Source organism: Poecilia reticulata, chromosome 19 (genome assembly GCF_904066995.2).
Source record: "Poecilia reticulata chromosome 19, P_reticulata-male-v2, whole genome shotgun sequence".
Taxonomy (NCBI): Eukaryota; Metazoa; Chordata; class Actinopteri; order Cyprinodontiformes; family Poeciliidae; genus Poecilia; species Poecilia reticulata.
In genome coordinates, this window is record NC_088848.1 from 19,244,088 (window position 1) to 19,257,494 (window position 13,407).

At 38.0% G+C, this 13,407-nt stretch overlaps 1 protein-coding gene across 8 annotated transcripts in view; it reads left to right on the forward strand.

Moving 5' to 3' along the window:
* abcc3 (ATP-binding cassette, sub-family C (CFTR/MRP), member 3) overlaps nucleotides 1-13,407 on the forward strand; it is a 61,805-nt gene that overhangs the window by 12,510 nt on the left and 35,888 nt on the right. For all 8 annotated transcript variants that reach the window (XM_081600358.1, XM_081600360.1, XM_081600359.1 and 5 more), the window contains exons 2-4: nucleotides 8,160-8,336; nucleotides 9,472-9,597; nucleotides 11,618-11,755. In XM_081600358.1, the coding sequence (XP_081456484.1) occupies nucleotides 8,160-8,336; nucleotides 9,472-9,597; nucleotides 11,618-11,755 (441 nt within the window). The remainder of the gene's footprint in view (nucleotides 1-8,159; nucleotides 8,337-9,471; nucleotides 9,598-11,617; nucleotides 11,756-13,407) is intronic.

Consider the following 13,407-nt stretch of genomic DNA (forward strand, 5'->3'; position numbering starts at 1 on the left):
CAGGAACTCAAGAAGCAAAGCAGAAAGGTCTAGGTCATTAGAAACGGCAAACATAGTCTGAAGGAAAGGCATTGTACTTGTTGGGTTTATAGAAATGTCTGAGAAATTCGATATAATGAATGGTTCCAGTCATCAGGTGAGAAACCGGCGAATCAATACGCAATAAAAATTCAAAGGTTAATAAGGAATTTCCCCATTTTGCATTGATTTCACTTCTAGCTGCATTATAAACTACGCGTTATCTAAGGTTAAGTGGTAGCCTAAAACTAATATCTCTAGTTTTACCAGCTAAGGCCTGTTCCACCAGGTTAATTGTTTGACTCTTCTCAAATTAACTTTTTTTTCTGAATGACTCCCCAAAATGGATCAGAATCTGGCGCCGCATTTTGGCCACAATCTGTCTGTCGCTCCAATATTCTCTGTAACGTCGTAACTTCGGGGAGGACGTTTATTATTCCTTGGCATTGAATCTACAGGGGAGAGTACACAGCAGACATATTGGGTTTCCAGCATTTCTGCTCCGACACGAGTAGACACATTACCGTCAATAAAAGCCCTCTGTGATTACGCAGAATTTACTGATAGGCCAGCAGTAATCTTAAGACAAAACAATGTCGGTGACTGTCTCTACCTCTGACAGGGTTCTGTCCCACTGGTCAAACTCATCATTATATTTCTGTTGTGTGCTCAGATCTTTGCAGCTCTTCTTGACTGCTATGATTGAAAACAGGCGGTATTTGTACCTAAATATAACGCATTACTGATGAATCGACATTCTGTCATAGTCCGATACTTCAATAAAATCAGTCCAATAACACTCTACGTGTGATTGTGACTGTCTTACTTAACTCTCTCACCAATGACCTTCTACACTCTGCACTCTCTACTGTCTTCTGTGTGTTAAGTAAATGGAGATTTTGCAGGTCAGTTCAATATGCTTCCCTAGGGTCTACTATCATCTAACATGTAACCTATGGGGTGTAGCTTTATCTTAAGTTTCCACACATCCATCTGATTTGACATCTCCAGTCTTTGGTAAACTCGCTCCTTGCTCCTGAGGATGTTTTGATTTGAAACAAAACTTAAAGAAAAAGCCTTATAATCTGGCAATACAGTCAGACCCCTGGTAGTCATGAGTTTGGAGCCACAGCCACCAGCAAATAGCTAAAATCTTCCATTTAAAAACACTTGGAAAAATCTATTTCCTTATTTTTAACTATAGTTCACCGAAGTCCGGTCTTGGGGGTACAACCAATCAGAGCCTCCAAACTCTTCCGTAGCATTGTGCCTAGGTTTTCCTGCTAACTAACTGGAATTTTCTTTCAAATATTTTAGATGAAATTTACACACAAAAAAAATCAGTGAAGTGGCAAATTTTTCATGAATTTGGGTTTACATTACACATAAAAATCCACAGATAGATCCACTGTAATGGGGTTCCAGCTGCTCTCTTTATACACCTTTATCAGGATCCTGGGAATATCTGGCCCAAATAATCTGAACACATCATGCAAAAGACCCAGAAAGTTGGAGGATTCTCTCTTTACCATCAACATGTGCAGCCTGTAAAATACAGTTTTGTTTATAATTCAATGATTTAAAAAAAAACAACATTTCTGCACAGAATGTGGCCTCATGACTCACTGAGAAAGGGTCGGAATTTCTCAAACCTGGTGAGGCTGATTATTTCAAAAAGACCCCGGCCAATACCTTGGATTGACTTTTATATCCTTATTTAAATATCAGTCCACGTTAACATAGCATAAACAACTGGCTGCGACTGTCAGGATATGCCTTGCTTTGTGTGCTGACAGTGGGAGTTTAAACAGATTATTCTTTGCCAGCCAACTTGCAAATTATGAAGAGGAAATTGCTCTTTGTCAAATTAATGACTTTAGTTATTAGGAGAGAACATAAATCTGACGAGGTCAAAGCAGGCCGAGCACATGTAACACCAACCCTGACAGGCGGAGATGGCGTTCCTGTTGTGCTTTAGCTGTGTTCAAATGTGACATTGTTGAGTTAGCAAAGTTGTACATTTTAGGCTGTGCTAAGAACAGAATGGAGAAATACTTGGTGCTATTGGGGTAACTCTGTCAGGTCAGGGAAGATTTGCCTCTCTTCCAGGGTTTCTCCGTTTGAAGATAATGATTCTAACTCTGGTTCACTACAGCAGAAACGGCAGTGTAATCCTTTTCTAGTCTGAAACATTTCTCAGACTTTCTTTCCCATCTGTTTTTTTTTTCTTTCCTCCAATTGCGTCATAATGAAAATGTTGGATTTCCTTTGGCCTCCTTTGAGTCCAGCATTAAAATTCGAACGAGGCAAATGTAGGCTTTCCCCTTCATTTTATGGACAAACGGTTTGATAGCATAGTTGCCAAGTAACCAGCTCATTCAAACCCGTTCAGTGACACGTGTGGTTACAATCAGTAACAGAAATTTTAAAGGCCACATTTCAGTCTGGTTTTCCTGTCGATACCTGCATGCTCTGCAACTCTCCTCCAGAGGAATAAAGAGTCGCTGGAGAGGAAATAACTATAGCTACAGTTTAGTTGTGTCATCTTCATCTCATAGCAACAGGAGGAGGAATGAAAAGGCGCGACGGGCCTCGCTCTGTCGTCGCTGTCTTTCAGCTCTCTGGGATGCCTGAACTACACTGTTAGACAATAATGGTTCAACAGCAGCTTCCCCCTTTTTCGATGATTATCAGTAGAAATTATGTTTCTACTTTTGCAATTATGTTTCCCTTTGTTTTTCTAAACACCCTTCACACATTTCCTCTTAATGCGAACTATACTTCTCATTTTGTGCTAACTTCTTGAATTATGGTTCTGTAGCTTGATATTTGCGGGTTAAGCGTTCCACAAATGCTTGAGCAGTTGCAAAATCATCTGCCACTAATCGTAAAACACAACTTTGCATCTAATTTAATTTATTTTTTTTTTTCTTTTTCTTTTTTTTTTTAAAAGGGAGTGTGTTTATGCAGCAAAGCTGCCTCTAAGAATACTTGGAAGTTCACCCAAAATGCGAGGAACTTGTGTCACTCAGACTTATGTCTGTACATTAATTTTAAACCTGATTAAAAACTTGTTCTAGTGGTTTGGGTGTGAACTCTTTACAGCAGTCAATCAGTTTCCACTCCACCTCCTCCTTTGTGTGGTTTGGAAGCATAGTTTTAAATTTCAAATTTACGTTTTTTTCTTGCTGCTCAGTGGAACTGGGGGAGGGGGAGCTAACAGGATTTGCTGCACAAACAATTCAAACGCAGGTTTGAGGGTTCAATAAATCCTCGCCATAAAAGCCAGAATAAAATAAAAATGTTTCATTTTGTTCTAAAGCTTTGAGGCACATATGACTGATTATAATCAGAATTGCTTCGTCTGGGTTTCTGCCTCAAACAGAGGAATCGAAATATGAAGGAATGTTGTTTATGAATGATATTGGGATGGAGTGGGAGATGGATAAACAAATTTTTGTCTCTTTTATTTAGCTTCTCTATCTTTTCTTTTTCCCCTTTTTACCTCTTCCTCACATCTCAGGGCTCAAAGGAAACATGTTGGGTAACTAATAAGGAAGGAATGGTGCTGCATGTGAGATTATGAACTATACATCTTGCGACATTAAGTTGAAGACATGCATAACTCCTTTTTTAAATTTTCTTCCGTATCGGTTATCACAGCTCCATCTGTGGCTCTTGTTTCTCTTTTGGACAGGAAATGATTTACTTCATTTCCTGTCCAAGCTGTATTTTGTTTGTATAAAATTCTCGAATAGTTAAATTCCTCACATGATCTCTGCCTTCGCCGAACTGGCCTCAGATAATATAAACTATTTACATTGATGTAATTTCTTGCCTTTTTCTCCAACTCTTTGGCTTTGCTTCCTCTGTCTCTGCTTCAAATCTTTCCAGAATAATTTGTTTCTACAAATAATTGGCCTGTTTTTAGAAGCGCCTTTGTTTCTACGGAAGACTGATCCTGCCAACATTGGCAATAAAAGTAGGAATATATAAATGGCTTGAAAGTGTAATTAATGTGGGAAACATTGTATCGAACAATGAAAAATATAAATCTTTCCCAGCTTGGATCTTGATATTGGCCAATAGGTGAGAAGCGGGCTCTGAATGCTCTCCCACTAGACCATCTTCTCCAATGGTTAATTTAGCGCCTGCAAAGATTCAGAAGGAAAAACTAAGTGCAACATGAAGGGGAAAAAAGGTAAATTAGAAAAAAACAGAAGAGAAAATGACAAAAGGAAATACGAGAAAATAAATCAATGAATGATCTAAGAAAGTGACAATAAATAAAAATTTGAATAAGACTAAAAATCTTTTGAAAAATCAAAAAAATTGAAGATTAAACAATGTTAAATCAAAACTGTTGGAAATTTTGCCACACTGTAATCAAATAAGTTTGTAAAGTTCTTATTTATTTTTTGTTGGAATATTTGCCACATTAATTTGTCTTAAGATATTGTTTTATTTCTTTAATGATTGCCGATGTTGGCAAAATCAGTCCAACATACGTTTTTCTTTGCACTGCATCTACATATCTTCAGTAGTTTAGACTATCATGCGTGTGAATGTGCGAATGAATGACTGACTGCAGTGTAAAGAGCTTTGGAGTCCTCTGACTTAGTTAAGCTCTATATGAAACAGTAAAGGCAACAACTGGGGATTTAGATAGTCCTACTTAGAGTTAAGCCTCTGTCATTTTCAGCAATTGCTAACTTACTGTCAGGTGTGCAGTGTCTCACAAAAGTATTCACACAATTTGAACTTGTTCACATATTTTAAATATTTTAAACAGGTTATTTGATTTTTCTCTTCATTTTTCTAATGCCAATGTATTAGCAAATTTTTTTTAATGATTTTTTTTTTTTTTGTAGAGCATATTTGAAATACTAGAAATACCCAGTAGAAATGCTGCTAGACATGCTTTGACTGGTGGTTGCAGAACCAGCCAATCCAAGACCACCATTATTTTTTCCTTAATGCTGATCGGCTGAACCCTCAAGAGCAGAAGATGTGGGCTGTTAGTTTATGCCGTATCACAAAGTTGGTTTCCACTGTGCGTTGTGACACACATATTACGGTATATTTCTATGTTTGAATTATTAAAATAGAGCGATATAGAGAAGGTCTCAAGTGAAAAGAAAGCCATGAGACGTCAAGCTGAATTTGTCCATTTCGATACCTAAAACTAAAACGTACCAAATTTCTATTTTTGTTTAGTCAAGCAGTCAAAATGTTTTCCTTGAAATGGGTCTCTGAGGTAGACGCAGACATTTTTATCTCTTTTCTCCACTCTTCTTCTGCTCACTCACTTTGTGGTGGACACGGGTTACTGATAGGAGTGGTCTGCGGAGCAGGGGAGGTTGGCAGCTGTGTTTATCTTGGTTCTGCCTGTGGGCGGGCTTTCAGACGTGTTTGTCCAAAGAAGCGGCACTAGGGGTCACGACTCACTGCAGTATGAAATATGTTTACTTTATCTTTCACCTCCGAATGGTTTCCGCTGTTCCTATTGTTCCAACAACCTTAAAGGATGAGTCACAACTATTGTACAAGTTTTAACGTGACGGAGTCTCGCATTAATGCTGAATCACTGTTACAACTCATGGAGTGTAGCTGTAAGAGTTTAAGTTCATTCATAGTTCACTGGTTGAACACTCATTGATTTCTTCTAAGTAAGAGGCACAACTTTATATTAAGGTTAACATTTTTCAAGTCTGAAAAATCTCGAAGTCAGACACAGTGCAGTTAAAAGTATTCTTGTTTTGTTCTCAAAATGAAAATAGGAGAAAAAGTAATAAGAATCTTGAATTGCACAGCTGATTTAGAGTTCAGTAGAAAACTTATTTGCTCAATTGCATATTTGTTTTGCTTTGATTAGTAAAATCTTTACTTGGAGACTGTTTGTTTTATAGTTTACATACGGGGTTCCCCAAGGCTCAGTCCTTTTAGCCCTCTTATTAAACATCTACTACTGCAAGTTATAAAAGAAAATAAGATTATAAGACAGCTGAAACACTGAGCTCCTTTAAATTAATACTAACAACCCGCCTGTCTACAGTTGCTTTGAACCATAAAAAATGGATTATTGATTAACACATTTGAACACTTTGAATGACCCTTTTTTCAGAAATGTTTGATTTGATGGTTATCTTTGCATTCAGATTTGTTTAATAATCTGAAATGTTTGTGTCACAAAAAACAAACAAAAAAAATCTGAAAAAAATCTTAATTCTTTTTACAGTGTGGTGACTACAGTATATCCACTGTACACAATTGTACACAGAGGTCAGATCCAGATTCACGACGGGGGCAAATATTGATTTTTTATTTTCTTTAAGTGCCTCAGGCAACCCAAATGTTGGCCTTCAGAGCCAGTGGACAGTGTCTTTTTTAATATCGTTAAGCACTCTTTGAAATATTGGATATTTTTAATAGCACTCTTGCATTAAATCTTTTAATACCACTCTTGTACATTTAAGAGGCAACAAATAACTGTTTACTGAAATCGCTACGGGGAGCAGATGAAGACAGATTCTTCATCTCGTATTAGAAGGATGGTGTGTCAGATTCCTGCAGCTTTGGTTGCTTCTCTTCAGTCTGAAGCATTTTGAAGGTTATTTCTAATAAAGATGAGAAATACCTAATCAATTCTAGTAAAATGTCTTTTCGTGTCTTTTTATGAGTGTAAATTCAATAAATAGAAAGTTGCCACTGGAAGAAATGTAGAATGTTTAGGTCCATATTGTCCACCCTAGTTGTTAGTTGTCAAAGTCAGTTCAAAATGTCTCCTTTCCTCACCTCAAGAAGTTGTGTAGGAATCTGCAAAGGGCCAAAATATTCCTACAGGTAATAGGAATGCACGTCAGGCATGAAAGGAGCTCCACAATGTAAACCTGATCCTCCAGCTGCTACTGTGTTTTGAAAAGCATTCATGACCTTTGAACTTTCTTGCATCCGCTACAAACTTGAATGTGTTTGAGTGGGTTTTATGTCACAGAGCAAAAAGAAGTTGAAAAGAAAATAATTCATGGTTTCATAAATGTTTTTAGGACGCGTTCACACCAAACCGTTTAGTCCGCTTTAATCGAACTCTAGTTGTTTGCCTACAAAGTCTGAGCTGCCTACAAACCTTGGTCTTGGTTCAGTTGAAGTGAACTCTGGTTCTGTTTGAATGCCTATCTGAACACAAAGTGGACCAGAGACCTGCTCCAAAAGCAGGAAGCAGAGTCTAGCACAGGGCATTATGGGTAAATTTAACCAAAACAAACGAGTCCGACGCTAGCGGGAGAAATGGCCTGTGGTCTTTTACAAACCAATCCAATCCTACACAAGCTAAAATCGGATGTCACTCCACATTTGTTTACATTTTGTGATTAAGGAAGCCGCCCTCATGTTTTCCTCAGCGGTTTTTGTGTCGTTTCCTTCTGTGGATCTGTATACAGCGCCACCACAGATGCGGAGGTGATCAGGTTTTTGACGAGTTTAGCTTGCAGTGTGAAAGCGAACCGCATCAGCTGAAAATGTAACAAATGTCGCAATTTTGGTCCCCAATAAAAACGCTCAGAGACTTTGACAACTCAAATGATAAGTAAACGAAGTTCCTCTGCATGTATTTTAATTTGAGATGTTCTCAGAGCTTCGTTATAGAACATTAGTGAACAGGTAGCACCATGAAGACAAAGGAATAAAACAGACATTTAAAGAATAATAGTTGTGAAGAAGCTTTGTTTATAAAATGATAATCCAGACTTTGTCATCAGAAAATAGAAAAAAGAATCAACTTGTACTCACACTGAGGTTTATGGTTGTAAGGTGACAAAATGTGGTGAAGTTCAAGAGCTATGAACACTTTTTGGAGGGAGGAAGTCTGTTGCTCCTTGACTCCAGGCACTGAGGAAAGTTTTGTTGGGCTTCTGGTGCAACAAAGTAACAACTGAGATGTTTTTGCTCACTATTACTTTGTTTTCCTTTACTTTATCTAAAAAATTAACCATAACCGTGTTGTTTAATCTCTCTGACTCTGATTCAGTCTATTTTGAAGCTTCTGTCCTGTCCAGTGAGATGACCCAGGTGTTGTAATCTGGAGTTTTTCTTTTTTGAGGCGCCCTGTTGTGTGAACTAACCAATCATCTGGTCCTCTGCAGGAACCCAACCAGACGTTCCACGCGGACCTGCCCGACCTCTCCGAGTGTTTCCAGCTGTCCGTCCTGGCATGGCTGCCCTGCGTCTTCCTGTGGGTAGCCTCTCCGGCCTACATCTACTACCTGAAGAAGAGCAGCCGAGGGTACATCATGATGTCGCTGCTGAACAGGTTCAAAACAGTAAGTGGGACATTGTCGCATTAAATAAGATCTTAAGGGAAAAAAACGGTTAATAGTTCATTAATATAGGAAGGAGCTCGACCATGGAGGAGCCTGAAACTTAAAGTCCAGATTTCTGAATCGACAGCGTTCGTACAGGTGCTTGAAATGCTTGATTTAAATGAGGTGTTTTCAAGGTTTGGAGTCCATGAAAGTGTGTGATTTTCGAAGTGTGCCTTTTTGTAACAAAGTGCCATCAAATGTTTGATTAAAATTTTATATTTTATTTAGAGTTGAAACCAGATATTTTCATACACTGAATGAAAACACACACATTTTTTTCCTCACTGTCAGAAGTTAAATAAGACAATTGTTTTCTTGTTTCAGGTAATTTAGAATTACCAAAATGATTTCTATTTGCTAAAAGCCAGAAAACGTTGAGAGAACGTTAAAAAATACATATTTTTAAATGTATATTGTGTTTAAGTACTTAATTTGAACTCTAAGATAATTTACCTTATCATGATTTGTTTGGATTGTTTCAATGTAATGAATATTTATTGCTCCTAGTGGCTCAACGATTTATTAATCTGTGTATTTGAAAAAAATGTTGGCTTATATTTTAATTAGGTTATTGAAATTGTAAAATTTTTGCTTTGTTCTTGGACCAAGTGAGAGAATTTTCAAAACAAAACTGTGTTTTAGCTTTCTTTGTCCCTGCAATGTAGGGTACTACCACAGGAATAAATGATGTCATTTAATAGTGAATTGAATCTGTCATTTTTAATTAATTTATTCTGTTTTCATCTCCAAAGTGTGGTGCTGGAAAGGTTTGAAAACTTACCTTGAAAATGCTTGAAAAGTGCTTGAACTTTACTATTGGATAAGTGTATTCATAAACAATAGAAACTGTTAAAAAGTGTGTTTAATTTTAATTCACATGCACCTTTGATCTGTAAAACAGAACAGGTGAAGTAAAGGAAGGCTTCACTCAAATCGTCACACCACAGACAAATAAAAACTAAATAATCAACTTCCCGTTTTTCCCACTCGGAAGTGAACTGCTGAACTCTTCTCTCCTGTTTCTCCCACCTCTTCTTTGTTTTTCTGTTGTTTCATTTGTTTTATTCTCACTCTGCTTTTCCTTTTCCCTCAGGCGTTCGGCTTGTTGCTCTGGATCGTGTGCTGGGCCGACCTCTTCTACACATTTTACGAGCTGCAGGAGGGTCAGTCCCCACCCCCCATCTATTTCATCACCCCGCTGGTGCTCGGCATCACCATGGTAAGGAACGTGCAGCGTAGCATGGGTCAAAGAGCGACAGCTTTACAAAAGGCCATTCATGGACTGTATGTCCTGCAGCATAGGGGTTGTACATTTATTTTTGCATATGCAAATTCAAAGTGTGGAGCACACATCTGTGATGCTGTCGCAGTGATAACAGATGGGACCAGCAGCACTCCCTACAGATTTTTTTAAAAATTAAGAATGCAGGTTTCGTCTCGTATGAAAATGATATGCTAGCTATTGTTCTAACAAACTTTGTTAGCATAAGATTGTTGTGCTCTAACGCAGCAGTGTCATGTGGAGCTGAATTTCATGCAGCTCCCCTGTGGTTAAGCATTCAAGCTGGTATCCAGCGGTGAAGGCAGCCAAACCTTCTGTTTTTATAGGAAAACGTATAAATGTGAAGGCAAACAACTCGTCTCGTCGTTCATTTCATGGGAACCTGTTGCAGAATTTGCTGTAAGAATGTCATGTCAGGGCAGACACTTAGAAAGTCTTAAATTAAGACTTTCGTACCTTAATATATAACTAAAATTAAGACCTTAAATTGTCTTAAATTCATATAAAAAAAAAAGTAAGTTGGCCTTAAATACATTAATCGCAGGTCTTAAATTTTCCTGACTATTTAATCTCATATATTCTATATATTCTTGTGTGGCTTTTCTTTCAAGCAAAAGTTTGAGACGCATGCAAACATTTTTATTGCGTTCTTTGACTTGAGGCTAACCTTGCTAGCTAGCTAGCTTTTTTTGTGTGTTTTTAACAGGTAAATGGAAAGTTATCTCCAGTTGTCTGAACAAAGTTCGTACATTTCTGTGAATATTTAGTTCTTAAATTTAATTCATAATGGTCTTAAAAAGGTTTTAAAAAGTCTTAAATTTGACTTTGTGAAATATGCAGAGACCCGGGTTACAAGACAAACTGAAAGAATTAAAGTAAGGAAACGATCACTGGCAATACTTTCAGCATAATCATGAAGGTGAAACATAAAAACACTGCAGTCATTACTTTAGTGCAGAGATGGAAGAAATTAAAATACTTTCAGCAGTTTTTTTGTGACAAATACTTCAGTGTTCAGTTTAACTCTGAGAAGAAAGACGTTTTTCTTTTATGTTAAACTAGTTAGATTTGCACATATTGAGTTAATTTTAAAAAATGATAGAAAACACTTGTTGAATTGCAGCAGTCTGTCATATTTTGTGAAGCAGAATTACAATAAATGTTAATGTCTAGCTACTGGTTTGCTTGGGTTCGTTCTCGCCACATTTACATGTTTTTACATATGTTTTTGGTTAATGGGTGTGATTTTTAAAAAATCTAATTCCGACTGATGGAGGCTGCAGACGACCTGAGGTTGAGACGGAGGACAGCTGAATATAAATGCGCTCTTGTTTCTCTGAGTCGTAACGGAAAGAATGCGCTGATCTCTGGAGGAACATCACCATCAGATGTCATAAAGATCATTAACTAATCATTGCAGCCCTTTTCTTTCTTCAAGACCTGCTCCAGTATTTAACCTTCTCCCATCTGATCTTAGCAAATCATGATGTTCTGATTTGATCCATGGTCACTAATCTTCTGTTTGCTGTGACTTTTCTTTTTTTCCTGTTTTGCAAAAGCATCAGTAAATCCGACATTTAAGCCCAAAGATATCCACTTTCCCATCTGATCTCTGATAAAGGCTCACAGTTTAATATAAAGTCGTAGTCCGTAATCTCGGATCACAGCTAGTTTCGGTTCCCCCTGCGGCTCTGGCTCCAGGATTTAGCAGCGATGGAGCGCTAAAAAGGCTCAGATGAACAGCTCAGATAATCCGTACACTTCAGAAGAGCTGCGCCGGTTTACGGCAATTCCAGAAAATTTGTGGATTAACGGGAGTCTGACCCGATGTTTGATGGAAAACAGATTGTAATCAGAATGCAGTCAGAGTGCAGCTCACCTAACGCGACCTCCGCCGCTCTGCTCCGGCTAATATAAAACTCAGTTTCTCCTTTTTTTCCTCCTCTTCCTCTCTCAGCTGCTGGCCACGTTCCTGATCCAGTACGAGAGGTTACACGGGGTCCAGTCCTCGGGGGTCCTCTTCATCTTCTGGTTCCTGTCCGTACTGTGCGCCATCGTGCCTTTCCGCTCCAAGATCCTGAAGGCCTCCAGCCAAGTAAGAGTGCAGACCACCTCAATAGTTTTGGGGTTTTTCATTATAGTTTAGTTGTATTTCGCTGTTACTTTTTGACTAATTCGGTTAGTTTTAATTGGTTTTTAGAGTAGGATTGCTAGTTTTCTATTAAACATTGTTTAGTTTGAGTTTTTTTATTCTTTGACCTTGGTAGCTAGCTAGCTAACAATAAGTTACCTGTAGCTTCAAGTCAAAGAACACAATGAAAACGATTGCGTGTGACTCAATCTTTTGCCTTTTTAAAATTCTGCACCTAAAAATTAACCAAAGTATTGCATTGTGATTATGCATGCATCGGTTCAGTAATAAATATTTAACAGAAGATCATTTTTTAACAAAATGGATTCAATTATTGTTAAACAACTGATTGACTCTCGTGTTTTTTTCCAACTTTTGCTGTTTCGATTTTGTAGACTGGCGTTCGGGCCGTCAGGAGGACCACTGAGTGACGTAATTTACTTAGTTTATATGTGCACTACATAGCTCCAGCTAGTTGTAGTTTTTCCCTCATTAATCAATCAATCATATTTTATTTGTATAGCACATTTCAGCAGCAAGGCATTTCAAAGTGCTTTACATAATTAAAATAAAAAGAGCATGTGACATTGAATAAACGGTGAGAGAGATAAAAAAAAAAAGATTAAAAAAGATAAAAACCTTAAAACCCGCACCCCTTTTAGGACTTCAGTTAAACGTCGTTTAACTGGGACTAACCCTCTGGGACTTTAGTCAAAAACACCGTTTGACAAGGACTCTAACCTCTAGGTTTTTAGTTGAAACGCCGTCAACTGGGACTCTAAACCCTGTAGGACTTTATTTAGTTAAACATCGTTTTACTGGGACGTTTTCATTAAAAGGTAAACAGTGACAGAGAAATAAAAAGAAATTAATAAATGGATAAAAAGTAAAGATAAAAACATCTAAAACATCGAAGACATCAAAACCCGCACTCTAACCCTAATTTAGCCATAAGCAACTCTAAACAGGTGGGTTTTAAGTTTAGATTTAAAGGCACCCAGTGTTTCAGTTGTTTTGAAGTTTTCTGAAAGTTTGTTTAAAATCTGTGGTGCATAGAAACTGAATGCTGCTTCTCCCCGTTTGGTTCTGGTTCTGGGGATGCAGAGCAGCCCAGTACCAGAAGATCTGAGGGGTCTAGATGGTTGGTACAGCAATAACAGATCTTTAATGTATTGTGGTGCTAAACAGTTCAGTGATTTATATACTAACAACACTATTTTAAAGTCTCTTCTTTGAGCTACAGGGAGCCAGTGTAGGGACTTTAAGTACTGCTTTTATTCATTTCAGTTCACGAAAATGTTTTCTCAATTTCAGCTTTTGTCAGTTTTAGTCTAATAACTTTGCTCTGCAGCTCCTAACTGTGCCAAATCTGCCTTTTTTTTATTTCTTTTTTGTTCTCTGCAGTCTTTTACATAATGCACCACTCAGACTCCCAAGTCGTTTCAGGTCACTTGATCACTGCCTGTGTGTTGTTTTTGGGAGCTGCTGTGGTGTTTACAGTGAGTAGATGTTTCAGCAGGGGTCGGCTCAGGGCAACACTAAGCACAGGGAGCAGAATACTGGACTTGTTGTTCCTGGCGGCTCACTTACAGCGTGCGCGCCGCGCCGACTCCGCA